Source organism: Gorilla gorilla, chromosome 15 (assembly GCF_029281585.2).
Source record: "Gorilla gorilla gorilla isolate KB3781 chromosome 15, NHGRI_mGorGor1-v2.1_pri, whole genome shotgun sequence".
NCBI lineage: Eukaryota > Metazoa > Chordata > Mammalia > Primates > Hominidae > Gorilla > Gorilla gorilla.
This window is the reverse complement of record NC_073239.2, coordinates 109,662,761-109,690,705: the sequence shown is the minus strand read 5'-3', so window position 1 is coordinate 109,690,705 and position 27,945 is coordinate 109,662,761. Positions and strand designations below refer to the sequence as shown.

At 48.0% G+C, this 27,945-nt stretch overlaps 1 protein-coding gene across 4 annotated transcripts in view; it reads left to right on the top strand.

Moving 5' to 3' along the window:
• The first annotated feature begins 4,582 nt into the window (after positions 1-4,582).
• The window catches only part of LGMN (legumain), a 48,067-nt gene continuing 24,704 nt past the window's right edge, over positions 4,583-27,945 (top strand). Inside the window, exons 1-3 of one of the 4 annotated variants that reach the window (XM_055361267.2) lie at positions 4,585-4,742; positions 11,382-11,523; positions 22,409-22,575. In XM_055361267.2, the coding sequence (XP_055217242.2) occupies positions 11,382-11,523; positions 22,409-22,575 (309 nt within the window). In that variant the 5' untranslated portion in view covers positions 4,585-4,742. Of the gene's footprint in view, positions 4,743-11,381; positions 11,537-22,408; positions 22,576-27,945 lie in introns of those variants that run through there. The other 3 variants (XM_055361269.2, XM_055361268.2, XM_055361270.2) reach the window with 3 other exon arrangements.

Below are 27,945 nucleotides of genomic sequence, written 5' to 3'. Positions count from 1 at the left end.
TCCAAACCATATCAGGTAGAGAAACTCTTCTCTAAACCTAACCAATACATTTCACAGTCTCCAATTGTTGTTGCTTTATAATCTTAACCTCTCAATCTCCCATTATTAGATTTTTCTTTTTTGAGACAGGCTAGAGTGCAGTGGTGTGATTCAGCTCATTGCAACTTCTGCCTCCTGGGTTCAAGCAATTCTCCTGCCTCAGCCTCCCTAGTAGCTGGGATTACAGGCACGCGCCACCACGCGTGGCTAATTTTTTGTATTTTTAGTAGAGACGGGATTTCACCATGTTGGTCAGGCTGGTCTTGAACTCCTGACCTCAGGTGATCTGCCCACCTCAGCCTCCCAAAGTGCTGAGATTACAGGCATGAGCCATCGAGCCCAGCCTCATTATTAGATTTTTAAAAAGATTCTTATTCTGAAATTACTCCTTGGTGCTATTGTCTCTGTTGATCAGTTATCTGCCACATTCTCATGATGTCACTTATTCATACCTGGCACCAGTCTCACTAACCTCTGGTTGCACGACATGGTAGCAGAAGTCCCAGACATGACTTTTCTTGTGAGAATTCTGCTGGGGGCATTTGACGGAGAGGTCCTCATGCCTATCTAAACACAGGGAACCTGCCACCTTCCTTCCACCTCCCCCTTCCTGCCACCCAGGGCTATTTCAGTGCCCACCTCTGCTCCTGGTGTTTCCTGTGAGCTCAGCACTTTCTACACTGTACTGTCATCCCATGAGCAGAAACAGGAGCACGGGCACTTCCCAAGGCCACAGATTCCTGCCTTGTTTTCCTCAGTGGAATTCTCAAGTTACAACCCAGCAGCCAAAGGGATCCTCTGAACCCAGGGAGTAGCTAATGAGTGTGGGGCACTGACTTGGTCTAAGCACTGTGTGAACAAATTTAATCCACAGAGAGACCTTATGAAGTAGGTATTGTTTTTTCCATTTTACACTTGGAAAAAACCAGGCGCTGAGAAACTAAGTAACTTGCTCAGCTCACACAGCTTGTAAGTGGTAGAGTTGGGATTTGAATCCAGGTACCTTGATTGCAGAGCTCAACATATGCACCCGACCCCTACTCCAGGCCTCTCTCATCTCAGCCTCCTCCCTGCTGCTGGCCTAAGCCTCTTTTGGGGCTAGCCTGCACCATCACCGTGGCAACCTCCAGTAACCCCTCCCATTAGCCCACAACTTGCAGCCACCCTGTCTTGTTCACACTTTGAGCTCTCAGCCCACACTGTTGCTGAGGGGGACCAAGAGGGTTATCTCTTGTCCTGTGTTTGCTTAAATATGCCAGGCATCAGGCTACTGTTTTTATTTAGAGACATGGTCTCACCGTTGCCCAGGCTGGAGTGCAGTAGTACGATCATAGCTCACTGTAGCCTCTAGCTCCCAGGCTCAAGTAATGTTCCTGCCTCAGCCTCCTAATTAGTTGGGACCACAGGCGTGCACCATCACATGCGGCTGATTTTTTAAATTTCTGATAGAGACAAGGTCTCACTATATTGCCCAGGCTGGTCTTGAATTGCTGGCCTCAAGCCATCCTCCTGTCTTGGCCTCCCAAAGTGACGGGATTACAGGAATTAGCCACTGCACCCAGCTGCAGGCTACTATTTTTATCCCAACTTCAACCGTTAAAGCCTTAATCAGGCAAAAGCCACGATTTATTCTCAATTAGGGAGTGGTTAAGGACACACTCTGCCTCACTTCCTAGACAGTGAATTCCTGAGGGGAAGGAACAAACTCCTTTTCATCTCAATGCTCAGCTGCACCTGGCATAAAACGTGCACCTACTAAATGTGCTGTGGAATAAACAGATGAATGAACTCCTGATGCTCCCCATTGCAGAAGATTGCGAAAGCATAGCACTCATGAGAGTTGGCAAAGGACTTGGGCAGACCTGGGCTTGAAGCCCAAGGTCACTTTGAAGCTATGATGCTGGACCATGTACTTAACCCAGGGCTTGGCAACTTCCCTTGTGTGAAGAGTCAGACAGCAGACATTTTCAGCTTTGCGGGCCATAAGGCTTCTCACATAGCTATTAATACTCAACTCTGTCTTATTTGTAAAAATAGCCAGAGATAATGTGTCCGGAATTGGTTCCTTCTGTGGGTTCTTGGTCTCACTGTCTCCAAGAAAGAAGCTGCAGACCCTCATGGTGAGTGTTCCTCTAAAAACGAAACCAAACCAAGAAACTGAGTCTTGCTCTGTCGCCCAGACTGGAGTGCAGTGGCGCCATCTCGGCTCACTGCAAGCTCCAGCTCCCAGGTTCACACCATTCTCCTGCCTCACCCTCCCCAGTAGCTGGGACTACAGGCGCCCGCCACCACGCCCAGCTATTTTTTTTTTTTGTATTTTTAGTAGAGATGGGATTTCACCATGTTAGCCAGGATGGTCTCCTGACCTCATGATCCGCCCGTCTCAGCCTCCCAAAGTGCTGGGATCATAGGCATGAGCCACCATGCCCGTGAGTTACAGTTCTTAAAGACGGTGTGTCCGGAGTTCGTTCCTTCAGATGTTCAGCTGTGTCCTGAGTTTCTTCCTTCTGGTGGGTTCGTGGTCTCACTGACTTCAGGAGTGAAGCCGCAGACCTTCGCAGTGAGTGTTACAGCTGTTAAAGGTGGCGGGTCCGGAGTTGTTTGTTCCTCCCGGTGGGCTTGTGGTCTCCCTGCCTTCAGGAGTGAAGCTGCAGACCTTCGAATTGAGTATTGCAGCTCATAAAGGTAGTGCGGACCCGAAGAGTGAACAGCAGCAAGATTCATTTCAAAACCAAAAGAACAAACATTCCACAGCACAAAACGGGACCCGACCAGGTTGCCTCTGCCGTCTCGGGTGGCCAGCTTTTATAGTCTTATTCGGCCCCGCCCACATCCTGCTGATTGGTCCATTTTACAGAGTGCTGATTGGCCCATTTTACAGAGTACTGATTGGTCCGTTTTTACAGAGTGCTGATTGGTGCATTTACAAATCTTTAGCTAGACACAGCGCTGATTGGTGTGTTTTTACAGAGTGCTGATTGGTGCATTTACAAAACTTTAGCTAGACACAGAGCACTGATTGGTGTGTTTACAATCCTTTAGCTAGACAGAAAAGTTCTCCAAGTCCCCACCTGACCCAGAAGTCCAGCTGGCTTCACCTCTCAATAATACCTAAGTCAATGGGTGTGGCTGTGTTCTTATAAGCTTTTATTTACAAAAATAGGTGACAGCAGTGTGCTGATCTATAACTTACTGTAAAAAAAGATTGTAGAAGAAGACCACATGAGACAACCCATGAAGGTAGCCCGAACTCTTGTGCTGGAATGTCCTTGAGCAGGAGTGCTCATACTCCATCACATTAATTCCATTTAACTCAATTGACTGAGCGTCACTACGTGGCACTCGAATGGATCGTAGTTTGTTTTTCTCTCAAGTTTCTTGGGAGGCAATGCCACCAAACATTTGAGAAGTAGCATTGCGAAGGAAGTAGGAGGTTGGGATTCTGGAACCATACTGCTTAGGTCATAGTTCTGGCTCTGACACTTAAGACATATGTGACCTTTGCAAAATTAACTTAACCTCCCTGACTTAACCTCCCTCAGTTGCCCTATCTGTAAAGCTTGGGTGACAATAACTGTCTTTCTCTCTCAAAGGGTTGTTATGGGGACTAAACGGGTCCAAATCACCTGAGGCTTTCTAAAGATTCCAAAACCCAGACCACATACAAACCAACAAAATCACAATTCCTGGGGGTAAGGCGGAGGTGTCAACCTAAAATAAGAGTTTATTTAGGCGTAAAGTGTGAGGATGGACCACCCAGAAACACCAACTCCAAAGGAATGGATTTGGCATTCTAAAATAGGGAAGTTAAGGTTTCATTTATATAGGTAGAGATAGGAATTTTGAGCAGGATAACAGTATTCCTACAAGGTTGGCACACAGGTACAGCAATTTGATTGGTTATTGGTTTCTTTTTGGGAAGGGAACATTGAACATTTTTTACATAGGGTGTAATAATCATAGGTTTTATGTCTCTGGTCTAAGCAAAACAGGATAACAGAGGGAAGAAGTTATAATCTATAACAAGGTTCATTACTTAAAAAGGCAGGAGCTTTTGTCCCTGAAGTCGTTTAATTCTTCCTAGACATCGTTCAATAAAAGAAAGTGAGAATATAATGTGGGAATAGAAGTTGTAAGCATACGTGACTGACATTACAGTCACTTCAAGGCTTCAAGTGTTTTTTCGGTGGGGGGGTTCCAACAGCTTTTCAATTTTATTTTCACAGGGGCATCAGTATTTTTGAGGCTTTCGTAAGTGGCTCCAATGTGCCGACAGGTTTGCTCCAAGAGATGGTATGATCTTTCGGTAGATGCTTCTGGAATCACTGCGCCCCCAGACCTCAAGTACCTCGGATTCCCCACCTCACTTCAGTGCGCAACTACTGCCCCTCCACCCCCGCGCCCAGCCCAGAAGCCCCTGCCCATGCACACTGGGATTTGTAGTCCCTTTGGCTCGCCGGCCTCGTCCTCTCCTCCCATTGGTTTTGGCAGATGCCACGCCCCATAGCTCCACCAGTCACCGCGGCACAGTGGCCCTTAAGCCAGGAGCGGCGGCGCCCGCAGCAATCACAGCAGTGCGGACGTCGTGGGTGTTTGGTGTGAGGCTGCGCGCCGCCGCGAGTTCTCACGGTCCCGCCGGCGCCACCACCGCGGTCACTCACCGCCGCCGCCGCCACCACTGCCACCACGGTCGCCTGCCACAGGTAACCGCGAGCCCCAGCACAGAACCGGGTTCAGTCCCCACGCCCGAGGCCAGGGCCTCCCGTCTGCTCTCTCAGGCTCTCGACCTCAGGGCTGGGATTTTCATTTTTCCCGTCCCCTTCTGAGTAATCAGTTTCTCACCGTGCGAGGGGGAATTTCAAGAAACAGTGAATCCCGAGGGAAGGGAAACCCTGTGGCCTCTGCTTGGTGGGGCTGGGGGTGGAGGTTTCTCGTTTCTCACGCGTGTTGTGGCTGGAAGGGCGCAGTGCTCTGGAGGGGGAAACTAAGGCGCGGGAGGAGACGGGATTTGCTGAGATCCCGCAGCCAAGGGCCCCTACAGGGACTGGGGCTTGGTTCCAGCCTTTACGACCTAGGAACAGTTCAGACTTTTGATGTTCTTAATGTGGAGGATTGCACCCGTGGGAAAGGGCTATTAACGACGACAACAAAAATACCCAAGCTTATAAAGACATCTATTTAGAGAAGTCAGGGAAGCTCTGGTTCTGGGAGGTTTGAGCTGGTGAGAGTTTCAGGACCACCCGCATCAATCTTGGAAGTGAAAGTTAACTGGTTTCTTTTCCCGTCCCTATTTGATTTGAGGTTATACCTACGTGGAGTGTTCTATGCCAAGCATTATAGTATCTGGGGGCTGGAAGAAGAAACTTTGTGTCGCGTGCTTTGTTTTATAGATGAAAAGGAGTGCCCAGGGTAGTTGACTAGCCCTGTGGTATGTGGTGAATGGAGTAGCCCAGCTTTCTTTACTCTGGGACTTGCATAGCAAACATTTTCGAGCCTTACTAAGCTTTTTGAGCAGAGATTGTTTCATAAAGGGGAGAGACAATCTCTAGTGAACAGTTCCAGTGTTAAAGGGCTGGAGTATACAGGTGTGTACAGGGGCAGCATCTAACCCTAACTTGTGGGAGAAGTTGAGACTTCGCAGAGATGGGGAGGCTTGAGTGGAGTTTATGTAGTTTTTTTTGTTTGTTTTGTTTTGTTTTGTTTTTGAGACGGAGTCTCGCTCCGTCGCCCAGGCTGGAGTGCAGTGGTGCGATCTCGGCTCACTGCAACCTCCACCTTTCCGGTTCAAGTGATTCTTCTGTCTCAGCCTCCCGAGTTCTGGGATTACAGGCACCTGCCACCATGCCCGGCTAATTTTTGTGTTTTTAGTAGAGACGAGGTTTCACCATGTTGGCCAGGCTGGTCTCGAACTCCTGACAAGTGATCCGCCCGCCTCAGCCTCCCAAAGTGCTGGGATTACAGGCATGAGTCACCACGTCTCGCCTTGGAGTTTGAGGGCTGGGCAGGACCTAGTGAGATGAAGGAAGAGAAAAGTGTTTCATCTGGAAAACAGCATGATGAAGGCAGAGAAAGAGCAATGCTTTTGCACTGGAGTCGTGGAGTCTGGTGCAGTAAAGGGATTTCATGTGGGTGGTAGATTTTTTTTTTTTTTTTTTGAGACGGAGTCTCGCTCTGTCGCCCAGGCTGGAGTGCAGTGGCGCTATCTCGGCTCACTGCAAGCTCCGCCTCCCAGGTTCACGCCATTCTCCTGCCTCGGCCTCCCGAGTAGCTAGGACTACAGGCGCCCGCCACCACGCCCGGCTAATTTTTTGTATTTTTAGCAGAGACGGGGTTTCACCGTGTTAGCCAGGATGGTCTCGATCTGCTGACCTCATGATCCACCCGCCTCGGCCTCCCAAAGTGCTGAGATTACAGGCGTGAGCCACCGCGCCTGTGGCGGTGGTGGGATTTTATGAGTGTGAGAATAGAGACGTACATCTTCCAGGGCTTCCTGTGCTGCTGTGAGAGATTTGGAGTTTATCCTGAATGTCCAGGAAGCCACATTTACTGTAGATCTGTATCTCAGATACTCTGTAGTGTGGAAAAGTGTTGGAGAAAGGCCACACTAAGGATACGGAGGTCATTGCAGTAATCCCCAGGAGAATTACAAGGGTTTTAAAGACAGTTGCAGTGGGAGGGGAGGAGAAAAGATTTGATAGCTCTAAGGAGGTAGAATACACCATACCACAGCATTAATCAGTAAGAAATATGTAGAAGTAAACTCTGTCTCTTGAGTTTTCCAGCCGATGACTATCTTTTGAAGAAATGTCCAGCATATTCTTTTTTTTTTAACTGCACAAGTTGCTTTGCAGACCATAATAGGAATCCCAGTTTATCAGGGGGAAGTTGTAACATGTACTGAGGGTATTGAAATCTGAATGGTTAAATAATCATATGATAAGACTCAAATTTTCTTGTAATCCAGGAAATGCACATTGAAACTATAATTAGATCATTGTATATTCATCAGATTAGGAATTGCAAAGTTTGACACTATCAAGAGATGATAAGCATTTGAAGAAAATGAGATTCTCGCTGGGCGCGGTGGCTTGTGCCTGTAATCGCAGCACTTGGGGAGGCCGAGGCGGGCGGATCATGAGGTCAGGAGATCAAGACCATCCTGGCCAACATAGTGAAACCCCGTATCTACTAAAAAATACAGAAATTAGCTAGGTGTGGTGGCACGTGCCTGTAATCCCAGCTACTCGGGAGGCTGAGGCAGGAGAATTGCTTGAACCAGGGAGCCGGAGGTTTGCAGTGAGCCGAGATGGCGCCACTGCACTCCAGACTGGCCAGAGAGGGACATGCCATCTCAAAAAAAAAAAAAAAAAAAAAAAAAAAAAAGAAAATGAGATTCTCATTCACTACTGGTTGCAGGTGTATCTTTGAGCAGTGTAGCCACTAGCAGATTGGATATATCTTAAGATCAGTGGTTCCACTTCTAGCAAATACTAAGAAGCCAGAGACATTTGTATACAAGGGGAAGGATATTAGGGTTGTTTGTGGCAACACTGTTTATAATGGTTTAAAAAATTGGAAACAGCCTAAATGTCCATTACTAGGGGAATGCTTGTAGAGTGGGTATATATCTTTTTATAATAAATCGATTGGAAAGAAATGCTAATTTAGGATAGTGATAACTTTGCAGCGTGGGGAGGATGGGATGGGACAGAAGGAACAATTTTGTCTGTAATGTGGAAAAAAGATGAGTGGGTTTATAAAATAACAGAGAATGGTGTGGATGATAGGTAACTGGTGTTTTATGTTATTCTTTGTACATTTCTATAGGTTAATGTCCAACCTTCAATTTCTTGAAGTAAAAGTTAAAGTAAAAATTTAACTTGAGTTAACATGTAGCTATAAAAGTTAGGCTCAGTCATTTTGGGAAAAGGCTGCAAACTGTACTGGTCCCGGGTTTCAAAAATAGTAATTTGGGTGAAAGAAAACTCAAATGCCAAATAAGCATTAAAAATTAAAATGTGGAGAAGTTATTAAGCATTGAGCGACATTTTTGGATTTTTAAATTTTTTTGTTTTTTATAGAGACTGGGTCTCACTATCTTGCCCAGGCCAGTCTCAAACTCCTGGGCCCAAGTGACCCTCTGGCTTCGGCCTCCCAGAGTACTGGGATTACAGGCAGGAGACACTGTGCCCACCGTTGACCCAAATTTCCTTTCCTAGAAACCTAAGTTCTAACCATTAATAGATTAAAAACATTTTTTGACTGCTTCTTTTGAAATACGTGTTACTTGCTTATACTTTCCATAATACTAAAAGATAGGCCAGGCGCGGTGGCTCACGCCTGTAATGCCAGCACTTTGGGAGGCTGAGGCGGGCGGATCACCTGAGGTCAGGAGTTCGAGACCAGCCTCAACATGGAGAAACCCCATCTCTACTAAAAATACAAAAAATTAGCCGGGCGTGGTGGTGCATGCCTGTAATCCCAGCTACTCGGGAGGCTGAGGCAGGAGAATTGCTTGAACCTGGGAGGCGGAGGTTGTGGTGAGCCAAGATCGTGCCGTTGCACTCCAGCCTGGGCAACAAGAGCGAAACTCTGTCTCAAAAAAAAAAAAAAAATACTAAAGGATAATTTCCTAAAAAAAAAGATAAAGTCATTACTCTGTTAAATGTAAAACTGAACATGTGTTAAGGATTTTATTTAACTCATTAATGAGGTGTTGGAGACTGCAAAGTACAGCCAATTTGTAGATTAGAAATACTGAATTGAATTTGCAAATGAAAGACAAAACTGGCCTCTCTACAGAGGGGGAAGGAAGTCAAATGAACCTACATTTGGTAACATGCATTTGCCTGTCTAGACTAGAATTATTTGCATTGCTGTTACCGATAGTATGCAGAATTATAAAATAACTCCTATAAATTAGAATTAGATAACCGTGAAGAGTATGCTCTAATCTAGAAGCTAGTTTGCCAATGAATCACATTTTCTCTGTAGGAAAAAACAACAATAAACTAAGCTGAGTAAAATAGATTTTTCTTTTTCTTTTTGGAGACAGAGCTTACCCTGTCACCAGGCTGGAGTGCAGTGGCGCGATCTCGGCTCACTGCAACCTGTTCCTCCCGGGTTCAAGCGATTCTCCTTCCTCAGCCTCCCGAGTAGCTGGGATTACAGGCACATGCCACCACACCCAGCTGATTTTTGTATTTTTAGTAGAGACGGGGTTTCACCATGTTCGCCAGGATGGTATTGATCTCTTGACCTTGTAAGCCGCCCACCTCGACCTTTCCAAGTGCTGGGATTACAGGCATGAGCCACTGCTCCTGGCCTAGATTTTTCATCTGAGTTAAGATCTAGTTGGATGATGATGATGATAATGATATTTTTTTTTTTTTTTTTTTGAGACGGAGTCTCCCTCTGCTGCCCAGCTTAAGAGTGCTGTGGTTTGATCTCGGCTCACTGCAACCTCTGCCTCCAGGACTCAAGCAGTTCTCATGTCTCAGCCTACCGAGTAGCTGGGATTACAGGTGCATGCTACCATGCCTGGCTAATTTTTGTATTTTTAGTAGAGACGGGGTTTCACATGTTGGCCAGGCTGGTCTTGAACTCCTGGCTTCAAGTGATCCAAACTGGCCTCTCAAAGTGTTGGAATTACAGGCGCAAGCCACCACACCGGGCCTGGATTTTTTTTTTTTTTTTTTTTTTTGAGACGGAGTCTCGCTTTGTTGCCCAGGCTGGAGTGCAGTGGGGCGATCCCGGCTCACTGCAAGCTCCGCCTCCCGGGTGCACGCCATTCTCCTGCCTCAGCCTCCCGAGTAGGTGGGACTATTGGTGCCCGCCACCACGCCTGGCTAATTTTTTTTGTATTTTTAGTAGAGATGGAGTTTCACTGTGTTAGCCAGGATGGTCTAGATCTCCTGACCTCGTGATCCACCCGCCTTGGCCTCCCAGAGTGCTGGGATTACAGGCATGAGCCACTGCCCGGCCCTGGATTTTGTTTTAATCCCATTCTTTAGCCAGAAAATCAAAGGATTTAAAGGACTGAATGACCCTTTAATAAGCTCTACCATCTCATTTCACAGATGGACCGTGAAGGCCCAGAGAGAGGAAGGGTCTCCCCTGAGTTAGTAGCTATATCTTTTGTTAAAGAAAAATTGCATCAGATTTTTTTTTTTTTTTTTTTTTTTTGAGACAGAGGACAGAGGTCTCGCTCTCTCACCCAGGCTGGATGGTTCACTATAGCCTTGACTTCCCGGGCTCAAGTGATCCTCCCCGCTCAGCCCCTTGAGTAGCTGGGACCACAGGTATGCACCATCATGCTGGCTGTATTTGCAGAGACAGAGTCTCCCTGTGTTGCCCAGGCTGGTCTGGAACTACTGGGTTTGAGTGATCCTCCTTCCTTGGCCTCCCAAAGTGTTGAGATTACAGGCACGAGCCACCACGCCCAGCCTGTATCCAGTGCTTTTTAAATTTTTTTCTGTTTGACACAGGATCTCACTGTGTTGCCCACGTTGGTCCCAAACTTCCAGGCTCTAGCGGTCCTTCTACCTCAGCCTCCTAAGTAGCTGGGACTGCAGGCATATGCCAGTGTGCCACGCATGGGTACTTTTTAAAAACAGCAAGACAGGCTGGGTGCAGTGGCTCACATCTGTAATCCCAGCACTTTGGGAGGCTAAGGCAGGTGCATCACTTGAGGCCAGGAACTCGAGACCAGCCTGGCCAACATGGCAAAACCTAAAAATACAAAAATTAGCTGGCATGGTGGTGTATGCCTGTAATCTCAGCTACTCTGGAGGCTGACGCATGAGAATCGCTTGAGCCTGGGAGGTGGAGGTTGCAGTGAGCTGAGATCACTCCATTGCACTCCATTCTGGGTGACAGAGTGAGACTCTGTCTCAAAAAAAAAAAGCAAAACAAAACAAAAAACAGCAAGACATTTTCTTTTAGCTACTGCAATAGGAGAGAGAGACTTCAGTATGGCATGGAGCTCAGCTCTAGGATGGCAAGGTCAGCTGGGGATTTATAGCCCATGGGCAAGGTGAGGGGGGTTAGTGGAATTCCTTAAAATATTCAGTATACTAAGGTGCCATTTTTTGAGGTAGTGGGTCCTGAACCCCATCAATAGAATATTACTAAGAGGAACTTCATTAGATATCGAGGGTGAGAGATTCTCTTCTGGATTCTTGCTAAAACTGGACCTGGCAGACCAAGGCCTTGTGGAGAAGAGGGCTCAGTGGAGCCTGACTAAAGTTTGGTCAAGGAGACAGTTCTTGTCACCTGTCCTTATTTCTTCTGCACATTGTCAGCAGAAAAACCTTACAGGATGATTTTATTCTTTTTATTAGATGGAGTCTCACTCTATTGCCCAGGCTGGAGTGCAGTGGCACAATCTCAGCTCACTGCCACCGCTGCTTCCCAGGTTCAAGCCATTCTCCTGCCTCAGCCTCCCGAGTAGCTGGGATTACAGGTGCCCACCACCACGCCCAGGTAGCATGCCCAGGTAATTTTTGTATTTTTAGTAGAGACGGGGTTTCACCATGTTGGCCAGGCTGGTTTCAAACTCCTGACCTAAATGATCTGCCTGCCTCGGCCTCCCGAAGTGCTAAGATTACAGGTGTGAGCCCCTGTGCCTGGCCTTCAGGATGATTTTATTTTAAACCCCTAGAAAGCAGAGAGTAGGATCAAAACCTTTAGGTTTGGAAGGCTCTTTACAGATTTCATTGTCTAACTAGCTGCTTTGCTTGGCTTTGATGGTCTTCTGTGTCTAACCCAGAGCCAGTAGCTGGCACTGAGGGGTCACTCCTGATGGTGGTTAAGGTGTAGGCTTTGGTATCAGACCTGGATGTGAACTTGACTCTGCTACTTAGATGGCCCTGTGAACTTGACCTTATTACTTGCATTGTTGGTGATAATTTATCTGGAATGGGCACTGCATCCCAAACTTCTCAAATGGATTAAACCTGACTTGATGGTACATTTCTTGGATCCAAGTGAAGTCTTTTTTTTTTTTTTTTTCGTTTCTTGACAGGGTCTTACTCTGTTGCCCAGGCTGGAGTGCAGTGGCACAATCTTGGCTCACTGCAACCTCTGCCTCCTGGGTTAAACCAATTCTCCGGCCTCAGCCTCCCGAGTAGCTGGGATTACAGGTGTGTGCCACCATACTTGGCTAATTTTTGTATTTTTAGTAGAGATGGGGTTTCACCATGTTGGCCAGGCTGGTCTTGAACTCCTGGCGTCAAGTGATCAACCCGCCTCGGCCTCCCAAAATGCTGGGATTACAGGCATGAGCCACTGCACCTGGCCCCAAGTGAAGTCTTTTAAGTGAATTACTGACCTGGTATAGCCCTGTAACCTGAGCAGGGATGAAGGCCGAGTGGGAACAGCAGAGGACTTGTCATTGGAGGCTGGTGAAGTCTGTAAAGGCTTGTTCATTGACTTTGACTTTGTGTAGCTCAGATACTCCATTGATAGGCTCTTCTAAGACAAGAGCTGTTTATGCAGCAAGCCCACCAGTGCCTTAAAATAGTAGGGCACGAAAGAGCACCGTGGGTGTCCTACTGCCGGACGAAACTGTGAGGGCCTGCTCTGTGCTTGGGCCCTAGGGTGCAGGGTGCAGTGCCTGTGGTTCCGGGGCCTCCCAGACTTTCACATAAGCAACTCTTTCTTTGTGTGACAAGCAGGTGATGTAGTGGAACAAACACAGTCTTTGCCATCAGATCTGCGTGGTCCCAGCAGTGCCACTGACCACCAAGTTTCTCTACCTTTCTGAGCCTCAGTTTCCTCACCTGTCTGAAGGGAGCGGGGATCCTTGCTTACAGAGAACTGTTGTGAGGATGGTGTGAATAAAGTGTCTTGCACGTTGTGTGGTCCATAGTAGATAACCCACAAATGTGCCACTCTGTGCCACTCCGCAACACATCCCAGTCTCTGGGAGTCTTTCTTTCTTTCCTTTTTTGAGACGGAGTTTTGCTCTTGTTGCCCAGGCTGGAGTGCAATGGCACGATCTCGCCTCACTGCAACCTCTGCCTCCCGGGTTCAAGTGATTCTCATGCCTCAGCCTCTCGAGTAGCTGGGATTACAGGCATGTACAACCAAGCCCAGCTAATTTTGTATTTTTAGTAGAGACGGGGGTTTCTCCCTATTGGTCAGGCTGGTCTTGAACTCCCGACCTCAGGTGATCCTCCGAACTCGGCCTTCCAAAGTGCTGGGATTACAGGCGTGAGCCACCGCGCCCAGCTGGGAGTCTTTCTCTCTGATCTCCCCTGGCTGGGGCAATGACTGTCTGTGTTGTCTTCTCCCTGCATGTGGTTAGCAGACGAAGCATGTGTCCCAACAGCGCCCCTGGGGGAGATCTTTCCAGTCTTTGCACGTTTCGATCTGCCTTAGGTTCTTTTTAAAGCCTTCACAGTATCCCACCATAAGGCTGTACTGTAATTGATCCAGCTAGACATTTATGTTGCTTCCAGTGGTTTGCCCTAATATATGGGCTGGTGCCCTCACCTCCATAGTTTCTTACCCTTTTACAAATGACACCTCCCACTCCTAGTGGGACTCCTTCCCTCTCCTGCCTTATTTTTGTCCATCACTGTCATCACTATCTGACAACCTATGTGTTTAAATGGTCTGTCTCTTCTCTCTGGAATGCCACCTCCACGAAGAGTTTTGTCTGTTTGGTTCACTTCAGTGCCTGTGAGCAGCTAGCAGGTGCTCAGTCCATGTTTGTTGGATGGATTCGGGGTGGGGGTGAATGTAGGAGAGAGTAGATAGGAGGAGAGGAAGTTAAAGGAGAGGAGGTAGATGATGATGATGCCTCTGTGAGATGAGGCCTGTGTAATGGGGACCCTGGAGAGCCACAGCCAAAAACAGCAGAGTCACAAAGAGCGAGTAGTTTAGCCGGCGTCGTTCACTTTTTCATCAGTTTTTCACTTTGATAAACCAGGAATCATAGGGATGCTGCCAGATTATTGGTGACTTTGTTTTGATGCCTTGACTTTGTCAAAAATCATACAATAAATGCCCATAGGAAATTAGCATGTAAGGTAGCTGCTTTGAGGCATGTTCGTTGCCAAGGGTAATGGAATGATTATTTTACTTTTGTGTCTCTCTTCACCCCAGGCCTTTCTATTTTTATATGTTTCCCAAAATAGTGTTAGTGTATGTGGTTTTTTTTGTTTTTTTTTTTTTTTGAGACAGAGTCTTGCTCTGTCACCAGGCTGGAGTGCAGTGGTGCGATCTTGGCTCACTGCAACCTCTGCCTCCCAGGTCCAAGCGATTCCCCTGCCTCAGCCTCCAGAGTAGCTGGGACTACAGGTACATACCACCACGCCCAGCTAATTTTTGTATTATTAGTAGAGACAGGGTTTCACCATGTTGGCCAGGATGGTCTCAATCTCTTGACCTCATGATCTGCCCACCTTGGCCTCCCAAAGTGCTGGGATTACAGGCATGAGCCACTGTGCCCGGCCATGTATGTGGTTTTTAAAGTAGCATTTTCTATTCGGCAACGTAATGTGAGGCTTTTAATATAGCGTTGTAGTCAGGGAATCACGACTCTGTATTTATAAGAAAAAAGAACGATGGAGCACGACCATCACCAAGTAGAGACTATGAAAATGTCATTTTTTTTGGCCGGGCGTGGTGGCTCACGCCTGTAATCCCAGCACTTTGGGAGCTGAGACAGGCGGATCACGAGGTCAGGAGATCGAGACCATCCTGGCTAACATGGTGAAACCCCATCTCTACTAAAAATACAAAAAATTAGCCGGGCGTGGTGGTGGGCGCCTGTAGTCCCAGCTGCTCGGGAGGCTGAGGCAGGAGAATGGTGTGAACCTGGGAGGCAGAGCTTGCAGTGAGCCGAGATAGCGCCACTGCACTCCAGCCTGAGCAACAGAGCAAGACTCCGTCTCAAAAAAAAAGAAAAGAAAAAGAAAATGTCATTTTCTGTATCAGTAGGGCACTTTTCTCACAGAGGATTAGAAGAATGAAGGATTAACTCGATTTTGTAAAAATAAGCAAGTGGTGCTTTTTTGGTGCCTGCTGTGCGTTTGCTAATTTAGGTGGATAAGTAGGTGGTGTCCGTTCTGTTGTTCACAGTCAGGTCAACCGTTTGTTTCTGGTATTTTATTTATTCATTTTTCTCCTAAATATGAGGGGGTAAAAGTCACACACCATTGCCCCCAGAGGAATGACGCTCTTTGAGACTATGTCATATGAACGAAACTCAGAATAAACAGGTGTGCAAACTAGGGAACCCATTTATTGCTGATAAAAGATGACAGTAACAGCCAGGCTGTGCCTGCCATGTGGTCTGGGGGCATCTTCTCACTCCCTCAGACAGGGTCAGCAACCTATGACCTATGGGCCAAACAAACCACCTATTTTATAGATAAAGTTTTATTGGAACATAACCATGTTCTTTTGTTTATATATTGTCTCTGGCTGTCACTGGCTTATGGGTTAGTAATTCATCACTTCCAGAGTCCAATTAACAAGAGCAAGATCTGGTACAAAGAAAGCGATTTATTTCCAAGTTGCTTAGGGGAAGAAACACAGGGATCCCACCTTTAGATGTACTGCTTTGCTTTTGGAGCAGAAAGTGGGCACTTTTAAAAGGCAGGGGAGGAAGCAAGCAAGGTGGGGTGTCCACGTGTTAGCTTGGTGTCTTATCTACTGTGCCGTCTGTCGGTTGAGCTGGTGACTGCTGGCATCTTTGTGGGCAGGACTAGGCCAAAAAATCCCCAGGTGGGAGGGAGTAGCAGGCATGCTTTTTGACTAGTATCTCTCAAGGGAACCTCCTGGCAGGTGAGAGTTCTGTATTGGGCATGCTTTGGTCTGTAAATCAACTCTTAACTCTTGAGGAGTTAGGTGAACTTGCCCTGTAGGGAGTGTCTGGTGAAGAAGGGGCGGGTAAAAGGCTATATTTGTGTTTCTCAAGGGCTAAGCAGGAAGCGGGGAACCAGAGGAATGATAAAAGGAGAGACAAAAATAATTCAACCATCTCTTAGAAAAATGCAAGTACTTGGTGACTGGCTGCTTTCAAGATACAGTGGCAGAGTTGAATAGTTGTGAGAGAGATGGCCTGGCTTGCAAAGCCAAAAATATTTACTTTCTGGTCCTTTGCAGAGAAAGTTAGCCTACCCCTACCCTAGGGGAAGGCTTTCCAGGGAGGCTGCTGGGTGAGCTCCGAGTAGTTGAGAGCCATTTGTTGGAACACCTTGGTAGTGACTGTCACACCTCTCTTGTGGGGTCACTGAAGAGCTTGGGGGACATGGATATTTTTGCTCCTTGACTCTCTCTCGCCTGTCCTCACTGTTGCTTCTTCACAAGTTTGTATAATTGCATCTTGTATTGGTTCCTTACCTTTGAGCTGCCAGGGGTGCTTGAACCAGAGTGACTCCATGATGAACAAGGGCTGGGTAAAATTTGGCTGAGACCTGCTGGGCTGCAGTCCCAGGAGGTTAGGTATTCTTAGTCACAGGATGTTTATGGTTAAGGGAACAGGTTAATGTTTACCAAACAGACCCAGGAAAGGTCCTGATGTCCCTATATCTTAAGAACAAAAGCATTTTTAGTTTAATAATAAGTTCACTTTATTTTATTTATTTATTTAAGACAGGGTCTCGCTCTGTCACCCACGCTGGAGTACAGTGGCACAATCTTGGCTAACTGCAGCTTCTGCCTCCCGGGTTCAAGTGATTCTCGTGCCTCAGCCTCCTGAGTAGCTGGGATTACAGGCGTGTGCCACCACGCCCAGCTAAATTTTGTATTTTTAGTAGAGACAGCGTTTCACCTTGTTGCCCAGGCCGGTCTTGAAGTCCAGACCTCAAGTGATCCGCCTGCCTCGGCCTCCCAAAGTACTGGGATTACAGGTGTGAGCCACCGCACCTGGCCATAAGTTTCACCTTAAAGATAATAACATAGATTCTTGTGAAAGACAGCAGTTCTACAAAGATTAACGGTCCTCTGTCCGTTAATCTTGCCTTGTAGCAGGCACATCTCCCTGTGACTTTGTTTTGCTTTGTTGTCTTATGTCTAAACAAGCATTGCACCTAAGGTGGACACGGTCCTCCTCTTGCTTTTGGGAACACCCTGTTCTGTCTGTAGAGTAATGTGTTCTTTCATTGTTTCACTTGCTGAATAAGCTTGCTTGCACATTATTCTGTGGACTTGCCCCAAATTCTTTCTTGCATGAGGTCCAAGAACCCTCTGTTGAGGTCTGGATCAGGACCCCTTTCTGGAAACACAGCCCCACAGCGAGCCCTTGTCAGGTTGAGTGGACTTGTCGGGAGCCTCCTCAGGTGCACATGAACAGACCCGTGGTTCTAGCACTGGGGGTCCTCAGCACTCCACTGACCTGTTATGTGCCATACTAGCCGCTACTCCAAGAAAAAAAAAAAACCTGAAAAAAACAAATCTGGGAGCATCTTACTGTAGTTACCAGTTGCCCGTCCATTGACCTTGCAGTGGAGCTAAAGAAACCTAAATTTAGCACGATTTCAGGCTTTCGGATTAAGAATTAAGTTCTTGTTAGGAGGCAGTCCTTGAGGATGGAGCAGTGTAGTCTGTTGACCAGGATGCTGGGTTGAGGACAGGTGGACCAGAGGCTGGGGAATTTAATGCAGTTCTGCCACATCAAAGGTAATCTGAGGCTAGCAGCATAGTGTCACCTGACACTTGTTAGAAATGCAGTCTCATGGCCAGGTGTGGTGACTCACGCCTGTAATCCCACCACTTGGGGAGGCCGAGATGGGCAGATCACCTAAAGTCAGGCGTTTGAGACCAGCCTGGGCAACATGGCGAAACCCTGTCTCCACTAAAAATACAAAAATTAGCTGGGCATGGTGGTGGGCACCTGTAATCTCAGCTACTCGGGAGGCTGAGGCAGGAGAATCGCTTGAACCTGGGAGGCGGAGGTTGCAGTGAGCTGAGATTGCCCCAGTGCACTCCAGCCTGAGCCACAGAGCAAGACTCTGTCTCAAAAAAAGAAATGCAGTCTCAGGCCCTGCCCCAGGCCTACTGAATCAGAATCTGCCTCCTAGATCCCCAGGTGACCTAGGTGCATATTCAAGTGGGAGAATTACTTGTCTAAGACACTTTTCAAGAGACTCAGCACTTCCTATTTAGTTACTGGAGAAAATCCATCGCTTTGAGGGCTAGACTCAGAACATTGAAGATGGTTTCTTCAGCTTAGAGGTGGATCAGCCTTCATCTGGGTGCGTCCTCCATGAAGACACAGGCTTTGTTCTGTCCCTGTTGAGTTCCCAGCACCCAGCACCTTGTCTGGCAAAGTAGGTGTTGCGGAGACTCTGGCTGAGTGGCGAGTGAATGAATGAATGAGCACCACCAGCCCTGCTTGTGGCATTGGGACAGAAGTCAGCCTCACACATCTGCCGCCCTGAGTCCCCACATCTCAGTGACTGTATATTTTTCTTATCGCGGAGGCACAGGCTTGGTGCTGTTTTCCGCTTATACTTTAACAATGTATTTAAGGGTTTGGAATTGAAGTATAAAAGAGAGCATGTACTTCCATAATAATAAAGTTTTTTTTTTCTTTTTTGAGACGGAGTCTTGTTCTGTTGCCCAGACTGGAGTGTAGTGCTATGATGCAGGCTCACTGTATCCTTCACCTCCCGGATTCAAGTGATTCTCCTGCTTCAGCCTCCTGAGTAGCTGGGATTACAGGCTCCTGCCACCACGCCTGGCTAATTTTCGTATTTTTAGTAGAGACAGGGTTTTGCCATGTTGGCCAGGGTTTCGCTGTGTTGGACAGGGTGATCTTGGACTCCTGACCTCATGTGGTCCGTCCGCCTCCGCTTTCCTAAGTGCTGGGATTGCAGGCGTGAGCCACCACGCCCGGCCTCAGTAATAATAAAGTCTTGTGATGCAGAGCCATATAGCAGAAAGAGTGCCGGACCAGCCGTTCAGAAGGCGTGGTCCCAGCTCTGGCCAGTGCTGACAGTCCATGGCTATTAGGCAGGTCATTGCTCTCAGACCCTAACCTCTCCTTTCTGTAAAACAAGGATGAAAATGTTTGCCCTGCATGTTGTACAGATCGTATGTCCATGCTCTGTAAGTGTGATGCAAAGACAACATGAATTAATGTTTGACTATAGCTCATCCAGATAGTTCACCTTATAAACTTAAATTGCCCATCAATGTTTTTATTAAACCTATACTGAATTTTTAGAAACTTTATTAAGTAATACACATTAACTGTATTAAAAGGAGACAAAAATGAGGAAGAAAATCACCCTTGATCCTGCCAACCACCCACCAATAACTACTGTTAACATTTTGTCTGTCTTCCATATTTTTCTGTGTAGTTTATTTTATTTATTTATTTTTAAAATTTATTTTTTCTTATATAGCTTTTTTTAATTCTTATTTTTAGTTTTGAGACAGAGTCTCACTCTGCCACCTAGGCTGGAGTGCAGTGGCCTGATCTTGGCTCACTGCAACCTCCACCTCCCGGGTTCAGGCAATTCTCCTGCCTCAGCCTCCCAAGTAGCTGAGACTACAGGTATGTGCCACCATGCCCAGCTAATTTTGTATTAGTAGAGCCAGGGTTTTACCTTGTTGGCCAGTCTGGTCTTGAACTCCTGACCTCAGGTAATACACCTGCCTCGGCCTCCCAAAGTGCTAGGATTACAGGCGTGAGCCACTGCACCCAGCCTGCACAGTTTATTTTACATGTATATTCTTTTCTTACAAATACTTCATAGTATGTGGTAGATATGTTTCCAATAGTGAATTTTGTTGATGAATTTTATCTGCTGTATTTTGAAACTTTAAAAGGTGCCCAGAGCCCTTTCTAGATATTCTTTTATTTTATATGCATGACTTGGACTTGTAGTGAAGATCGGGAGGTATGGACAGCTCCTTCTCCATGCACAGGCTGGAGCAATAGAGCTAAAAATAGAGGAAGCAGTCTCCCTCTCGCCTCTCCCCTCTCCCCTCTCCCCTCTCCCCTCTCCCCTCTCCCCTCTCCCCTCTCCCCTCTTTCCACGGTCTCCCTCTGATGCCGAGCCGAAGCTGGACGGTACTGCTGCCATCTCAGCTCACTGCAACCTCCCTGCCTGATTCTCCTGCCTCAGCCTGCCGAGTGCCTGCGATTGCAGGCGCGTGCCGCCCCGCCTGACTGGTTTTCGTATTTTTTTGGTGGAGACGGGGTTTCGCTGTGTTGGCTGGGCTGGTCTCCAGCTCCTAACCGCGAGTGATCTGCCAGCCTCGGCCTCCCGAGGTGCCGGGATTGCAGACAGAGTCTGGTTAACTCAGTGCTCAATGGTGCCCAGGCTGGAGTGCAGTGGCGTGATCTCGGCCCGCTACAACCACCTCCCAGCCGCCTGCCTTGGCCTCCCAAAGTGCCGAGATTGCAGCCTCTGCCCGGCTGCCGCCCCGTCTGGGAAGTGAGGAGCGTCTCCGCCTGGCCGCCCATCGTCCGGGATGTGAGGAGCCCCTCTGCCTGGCTGCCCAGTCTGGAAAGTGAGGAGCGTCTCTGCCCGGCCGCCATCCCATCTAGGAAACAAGGAGCGCCTCTTCCCGGCCGCCATCACATCTGGGAAGTGAGGAGCCTCTCTGCCCGGCCGCCCATTGTCTGAGATGTGGGGAGCACCTCTGCCCTGCCGCCCAGTCCGGGATGTGAGGAGTGTCTCTGCCCGGCCGCCCCGTCTGAGAAGTGAGGAGACCCTCTGCCTGGCAACCGCCCCGTCTGAGAAGTGAGGAGCCCCTCCGCCCGGCAGCCGCCCCGCCCGAGAAGTGAGGAGCCCCTCCGCCCAGCAGCCAGCCCGTCTGGGAAGTGAGGAGCGTCTCCGCCCGGCAGCCACCTCGTCCGGGAGGGAGGTGGGGGGGTCAGCCCCCCACCCGGCCAGCCACCCCGTCCGGGAGGGAGGTGGAGGGATCAGCCCCCCGCCCGGCCAGCCACCCTGTCCGGGAGGTGAGGGGCGCCTCTGCCCGGCCACCCCTACTGGGAAGTGAGGAGCCCCTCTGCCCGGCCAGCTGCTCCGTCCGGGAGGGAGGTGGGGGGGTCAGCCCCCCGCCGGGCCAGCCACCCCGTCCGGAAGGGAGGTGGGGGGGTCAACCCCCCGCCCGGCCAGCCGCCCCGTCCGGGAGGGAGGTGGGGGGGTCAGCCCCCCGCCTGGCCAGCCGCCCCGTCCGGGAGGTGAGGGGCATCTCTGCCCTGCCGCCCCTACTGGGAAGTGAGGAGCCCCCCCGCCCGGCCAGCCGCCCCGTCCGGGAGGGAGGTGGGGGCGTCAGCCCCCCGCCCGGCCAGCCGCCCCGTCCGGGAGGTGAGGGGCGCCTCTGCCCGGCCGCCCCTACTGGGAGGTGAGGAGCCCCTCTGCCCGGCCACCACCCCGGCTTGGAGGTGTACCCAACAGCTCATTGAGAACGGGTCATGATGACAATGGCGGTTTTGTGGAATGGAAAGGGGGGAAAGGTGGGGAAAAGATTGAGAAATCGGATGGTTGCCGTGTCTGTGTAGAAAGAGGTAGACATGGGAGACTTTTCATTTTGTTCTGTACTAAGAAAAAATTCTTCTGCCTTGGGATCCTGTTGATCTGTGACCCTACCCCCAACCCTGTGCTCTCTGAAACATGTGCTGTATCCACTCAGGGTTGAATGGATTAAGGGCGGTGCAAGATGTGCTTTGTTAAACAGATGCTTGAAGGCAGCATGCTCGTTAAGAGCCATCACCACTCCCTAATCTCAAGTACCCAGGGACACAAACACTGCGGAAGGCCGCAGGGTCCTCTGCCTAGGAAAACCAGAGAACTTTGTTCACTTGCTTATCTGCTGACCTTCCCTCCACTATTGTCCTGTAACCCTACCAAATCCCCCTCTGCGAGAAACACCCAAGAATGATCAATAAAAAAAAAAAAAAAAAAAAAAAAAAAATAGAGCTAAAAATAGAAACCCTCTCTGTTATCTTCAACATACTCTGTCTGGTGGTTAAATGGCCTTATCTTTTTGACTCATTTACTATGATATTTTCTTAGGGGCTGACAATGTTTATCTGTTCTTTTTTTTTTTTTTTTTTTTTTTTGGAGACAGAGTCTCACTCTGTCACCCAGACTGGAGTATGGTTGCACGGTCTAGCTCACTGCAGTCTCTGTCTCCCGGGTTCAGGTGATTCTCCTTCCTCAGCCTCCCGAGTAGTTGGGATTATAGGCACATGCTACCACGCCCAGCTAAGGTTTGTATTTTTAGTAGAGATGGGGTCTCGCCATGTTGGCCAAGCTGATCTCAAACTCCTGACCTCTTGATCCACCCTCCTCGGCCTCCCAAAGTGCTGGAATTACAGGCGTGAGCCACCGTGCCCAGCCAATGTTTATCTGTTCTTGTTGCTTTGTACTTGACTCTGTGTTTCCCTTCTCAGGTTTCTGCAATTGGACTCCAAGGTGCAGAATGGTTTGGAAAGTAGCTGTATTCCTCAGTGTGGCCCTGGGCATTGGTGCCGTTCCTATAGATGATCCTGAAGATGGAGGCAAGCACTGGGTGGTGATCGTGGCGGGTTCAAATGGCTGGTATAACTATAGGCACCAGGTAAGAAAATGACTAATCTTTTTTTTTTTTTAGGACACTGGCATTCTGAAAACAATTCCAGACACTGTTAATATTAAATAGAAAAGACTCGAAAAGCCATTGACGGACCTGTTAGGCTGGCTATAACATAGGTGTGTTGGCGAGGATGTGGGGAAGTCAGAAACCCTCATATGTTGCCAGGAGGATTATAAGATGGTGTAGCCATTTTGGAAAACAGTTTGGTCGTTCCTCAGAAGTTTTGATAGGGCCATCTTAATCTGATGCAAGGTTTCTGAACCTTGGCACTGTTGATAGTTGGGGACCAGGTCATTCTTGGTTGTTGGGGGCCGTCTTGTGCATTTGAGGTTTAGCAGTGTCCATGACACCTAACCGTTAGATGATGGCAGCATCTCCTGCTCCACTGTAATAATGCAGAATTCTCCAGACATTGCCCAGTGTCCGCAGGGAGACAGATCACCCAGGCTGAGACCCACTTAGTTCAACATCTTCATTTTAGAGATAAGGAAACTGAGGCCTAGAGAGTGGAGGTGACTTGCTCAAGGTCACATGGCAAGTGGGGACCAGACAGGACTGAGGCCAGGACTCTGGTGACAGGACCCCCAGGCCTCTCTGCCCTACTGCTCTCTCTTCACACCCTCCTCCCCCATCTTTTCCTGGATTTCCCCACATCAGCCTACCAGAAGGTAGAGAGGAGAAGAAAAGAATCCACATCTGAGTGTCCATGAAAAGTCCAGCCTCCCTGTGGGATGTAAAATGGTGCAACCACCTTGGGAAAGAGTCTGGCAGTTCCTCAAAAAGTTAAACATCAAATTGAACATATGACCCAGCAATTCCGCTCCTAAGTATGTCCTTAAGAGAGGTGAACACATGTGTCTACACATGAACATGTACATGACTGTTCATAGCAGTATTGTTCATAAGAGCCAAAAGGTGGAAACAAGCCAGATGTCCATCAAAGGCTGAATGGAGAAACACAATGTGATTTATTCATGTAAGAAGATATTATTTGACCATAGGAAAGGAAGACGTACTCACACATGCTTCAACATGGGTGAACCTTACAAACATGCTAAGGAGCTAGTCACAAAGACCACATATGTTATGATTCCATTTAAATGAAAGCCCAAATTTGGAAAATCTATAGAGATAGAAAGTAGGTTAGTAGTTGCCAAGGGCTGGGTGAAGGAGAGACTGGGGAGTAATTGCCGACGGACATGGGGTCTCTCTTTGCAGGAGTGAGAATGCTCTAGAAGTAGTGGTGATGAGTACACAACTTGGTGAACATACTAGAAACCACTGAATCGTCTGTTTTAGAAGACTGACTTCTATGGTGCATGAACTCTATCTCAATACAGCTGTTATTTTTTTAAAAAGTCATTTAATCTTGTCAGTCTCAGAAACAAATGCTTAGACTTGCAGTATCTATATATTGGGCTCTCTTCTAAGAGCACTTTACACAGAGTCCTTTAACTCCTGCAGTGGGGTTATGTGCCGTTGGTCCAGTTCTTACTCCCTCTTTACGAATGATTGGACTGAGGCATAGGCAAGGTCAGTAGTTTGCCCAAAGCGGTACAGCTCACAAGTGGTGGGGCCAGTTTTCAACCCAGGCCAACTGGCTCTGGAGCAGCCCTGTCTGGTAAAAGAGCCATGGTAAATGTTCTAGTAGCCACATTTAGAAGGTGAAATTAATTTTAATAACTTTTTTTTTTTTTTTGGTTGAGACAGAGTCTTGCTCTGTCGCCCAGGCTAGAGTGCAGTGGCGCGATCTCGGCTCACTGCAGCTTCTGCCTCCCTGGTTCAAGCTATTCTCCTGCCTCAGCCTCCCGAGTAGCTGATATTACAGGTCCAGCTAATTTTTGTATTTTTAGCAGAGACCGGGTTTCACCATGTTGGCCAGGCTGGTCTTTAACTCCTGACCTCAGGTGATCTGCCCGCCTCAGCCTCCCAAAGTGCTGGGATTACAGGTGTGAGCCACCATGCCCGGCCTTAATATCTTCTTTAAACCAGTATTTCCAAACCATTATCATTTCAACATGTAATCAATATAAAAAATTAATAATAAGATACCAGCCAGCATGCTTGTAGTCCCAGCTACTCTGGAGGCTGAAGTGGGAGGATTGCTTGAGCCCAGGAATTTAAGGCTGCCATGAGCTATTATCGCACCTGTGCATAGCCACTGCGCTCCAGCTTGGGTAGCAGAGCGAGACCTTGTTTAAAAAAAAATGATAATAATGAGATACCATACGTTCTTTGATTTTGTACTAAGTCATTGAAATCCAGTCTGTATTTACGTTCACTGAATGAATGAATAACTCATTTCTCGAATCGTTCTTGTATGTTAGCTGAATAGGAAATTTGGCTTGATTAAGAAGTTGCTATCATGGCAAAATGATCCCTTCTCCCTTTAATACTTAACCACAGACCTGACCCATGTAAAGAGGAGCAGCCTGCGCACACAGCTGTTCAGCTCTCAGTTTTCTTCTCCCCTCCAACCTCAAGTTGGAAAGATTAGTTGTGAAATACAGACCACAGAGAGTTAACACGATTACTCATCAACCACCGTGATTTTTATACAACCAGCTTTTCAGAAAATGTATTTATTAAACATTATTGAGTAGAGGTTATCCAATTACCCTTTGCTCCCAGAAACCTTTTTGTTTTTTTAGTGTTGCTAATTTCCCTGAGTAAAATACTAAATATCAAAATAGAACAAAGGGAAACAAGGCCAAAGAAGTGGCCCAGACTGAAATATTCGTCCCCGAGTAAGAGAGGATGACGGCCTTAAGGCCGGTGGAGGTGAGATTTGTGCCGATTCACCCCTGCCTCAGCCCGCCTCCCCAAGGGGTTGCTTCTGTCCTCAGCCGGCTGCCATTTGCCTTCTTGACTTTGGAAGCTTATCATTAAAAGAGTGTTCAAAAGAACGGTCTCCATAGAACCTAGGCAGATTTTAAACTTACATTTTCATAGAGGTTTATATTTTCCTTGGATTAACACAACATTCATTTACCACAAGTCTCTTGTTTAGGGAAGAGTGGCACACCAGGCACAAATAAATCATTGCTAAGTGCTTTCCTATGTGTTATGCTTGTTAATTAAACCTTGTTTTGTCTTGACCAAATTGGATTTCTCACTTTTCCGTTTTGGGCTGGGATTAAGTGTTTAACGGGGGCGGGGGGGGGGGGGGGGGGCGGGGGGGCAGGGGGTGTGGTCTGAGGTGATGTGGGCAGGACATTCTGCATTGTGTCCTGAGCATGCGGTGAGTAAGGAGGGCCCCTTTGGAAGTCGTGGAATCAGAGTAGAGTCTGGGGTGATCAGAGAGAGCTGGAAGAGTGAGGTGGGGGCTTGGTGGGGTGTTGCATGGATAATGGGGAGAAGGAAGCAGCCAAGCATGAGTGCCAGAGAGGTGTGAGGGTGTGGCCAGCCTGGGATGGAGTGGGGACAGAGGCAGACCTGGGAGAGGGGCCAGCAAGATGGGCCAGGATGGGCAGAGGGGCGCAGGTACCTGGGAAGTGTGGCACAATCCCAGAACGAACAAAAAAAAAAGAAAAGCTGAGCAGGTGGAAGGGGCCCAGGAGCAGAACTGACTGAAAATGGTACCTAGCTCATTCCTGCTGAGCACGTGTGAGTCAGATGCCATTCAGGGTGCTGGCGATGCAAGTCACCCCACCTGCTCTGCAGTGCTGACATTCTGGTGGAAGAAGGCTGCCCTTGACTAAGCGCTTCCTGTGTGCAGGGCTCAGTTCCAAGCACTTGGCATGTGTTATCTCGATCCTCAGACAACCCAAGAGGATAGGTCCTATTAGATCTCCATTGTAAGATGTGGGGGTGGGGCTAAGGCACAGAAAGGCTGGGTAACTTATCTAAGGTCACACAGCCAGTAAGGGGTGGAGCTGAGATTTGAACCCAGGCAGTCCATGTTCCACAGCCCATGCTTATAATCACTACTCTAGTCATGTGGCATGGGTATCTTGGCATGACTTTATCTTTTATTTTAAAATAGTTTCCTTTTTTTGTATTAAAAATTTAACATGTTAAGGTTTATCATAGAAAACTTACACAGCCAAAGGAGGCAGGTCATTTGTAATTAGTCATGCGCCGTATAACAAGTTTGTTCAGTGATGGACCGCATACACGACAAGTGGTCCTGTAAAGTATAGTAGCATATTTTTACTGTACTTTTCCTATGTTTAGATACACAAATACTTGCCATTGTGTTCCATTTGTCTGCAGTATTCATGACAGTAACATGCAGTACAGGTGGATGGCCTAGGATTACCACCTGAGCGTTATAACAAACATTATCACCTTAGCTCCACCTCCTGTCAGGTCACCGATGCCAATTCTAATAGGAGCGTGAACCCTATCGTGATCTGCGTATATGAGGAATCCAGGCTGCGCACTCCTTGTGAGAATCTAACTAATGCCTAATGATCTAAGGTGGAACAGTTTCATCCCGAAACCATTGCCCCTCACCCCTGTGTGTGGAAAAATTGTCTTCCACAAAACCAGTCCCTGATGCCAAAAAGGTCGTGGACCACTGGGCTAGACCATCTAGGGTTGTGTAAATACATTCTATGATACTCACAAAACGACAAAATCACCTCACGAAGCATCTCTCAGAATGCGTCCTTGTCTTTAAGCAATCACAACTGCTACATAGACTCAGTGTTGCTGGCATTGCATTCTGAAAATGGCAAACACGGCAGAATTTTTCTGAGCATTAAAACAGACTTGATGTATTGGTCCATTTAGTTTAATGTTTTTCACTTGAGGCCCATGGTTTGCAAGGGGTGTAGGGGAGGATTGTGGAGAATGGGGAGTCAGGACCCTCTGATCAGGAGCCCCCAGCCTTTTAGGGTAGGTGTACAAATACCTGAACTCAAGGCTGAGAAAGAGCAGTCTCTACAGCAGCTCCAGTTGCCGGGTTTGGGTCCAGAAGTAGATGAGGTCCATCAGGAGAGGGATGGGAATGCAGCTTCTTGGAGGAGAGGCTTGACGTGGGTTTGAAGGATGATGGGATTTCCACAGAAGCTCTTTCCGCGTGAAGGGACGAGCATCAGCTGGCAGTGGGAATATAAATCACAGTGAGGGGTGTGGGCAGCACATTGGGTGCCTTCAAGTGCATGTACCAGAGCCCTCCCTGGTGGTTTGAAAGAGTGTGGAGACTCCAGGGTTGGCTAATTAAGCAGTTTAGCCTCTTTATCTCAAACCCAGGTCCTTTTTTTTTTTTTTTTTTGTGAGGCAGAGTCTTGCTCTGCCACCCAGGCTGGAGTGTAGTGGTGCAATCTCGGCTCATTGCAACATCCACCTCCCGGGTTCAATCAATTCTCGTGCCTCAGCCTCTCGAGTAGCTGGGACTACAGGCACCTG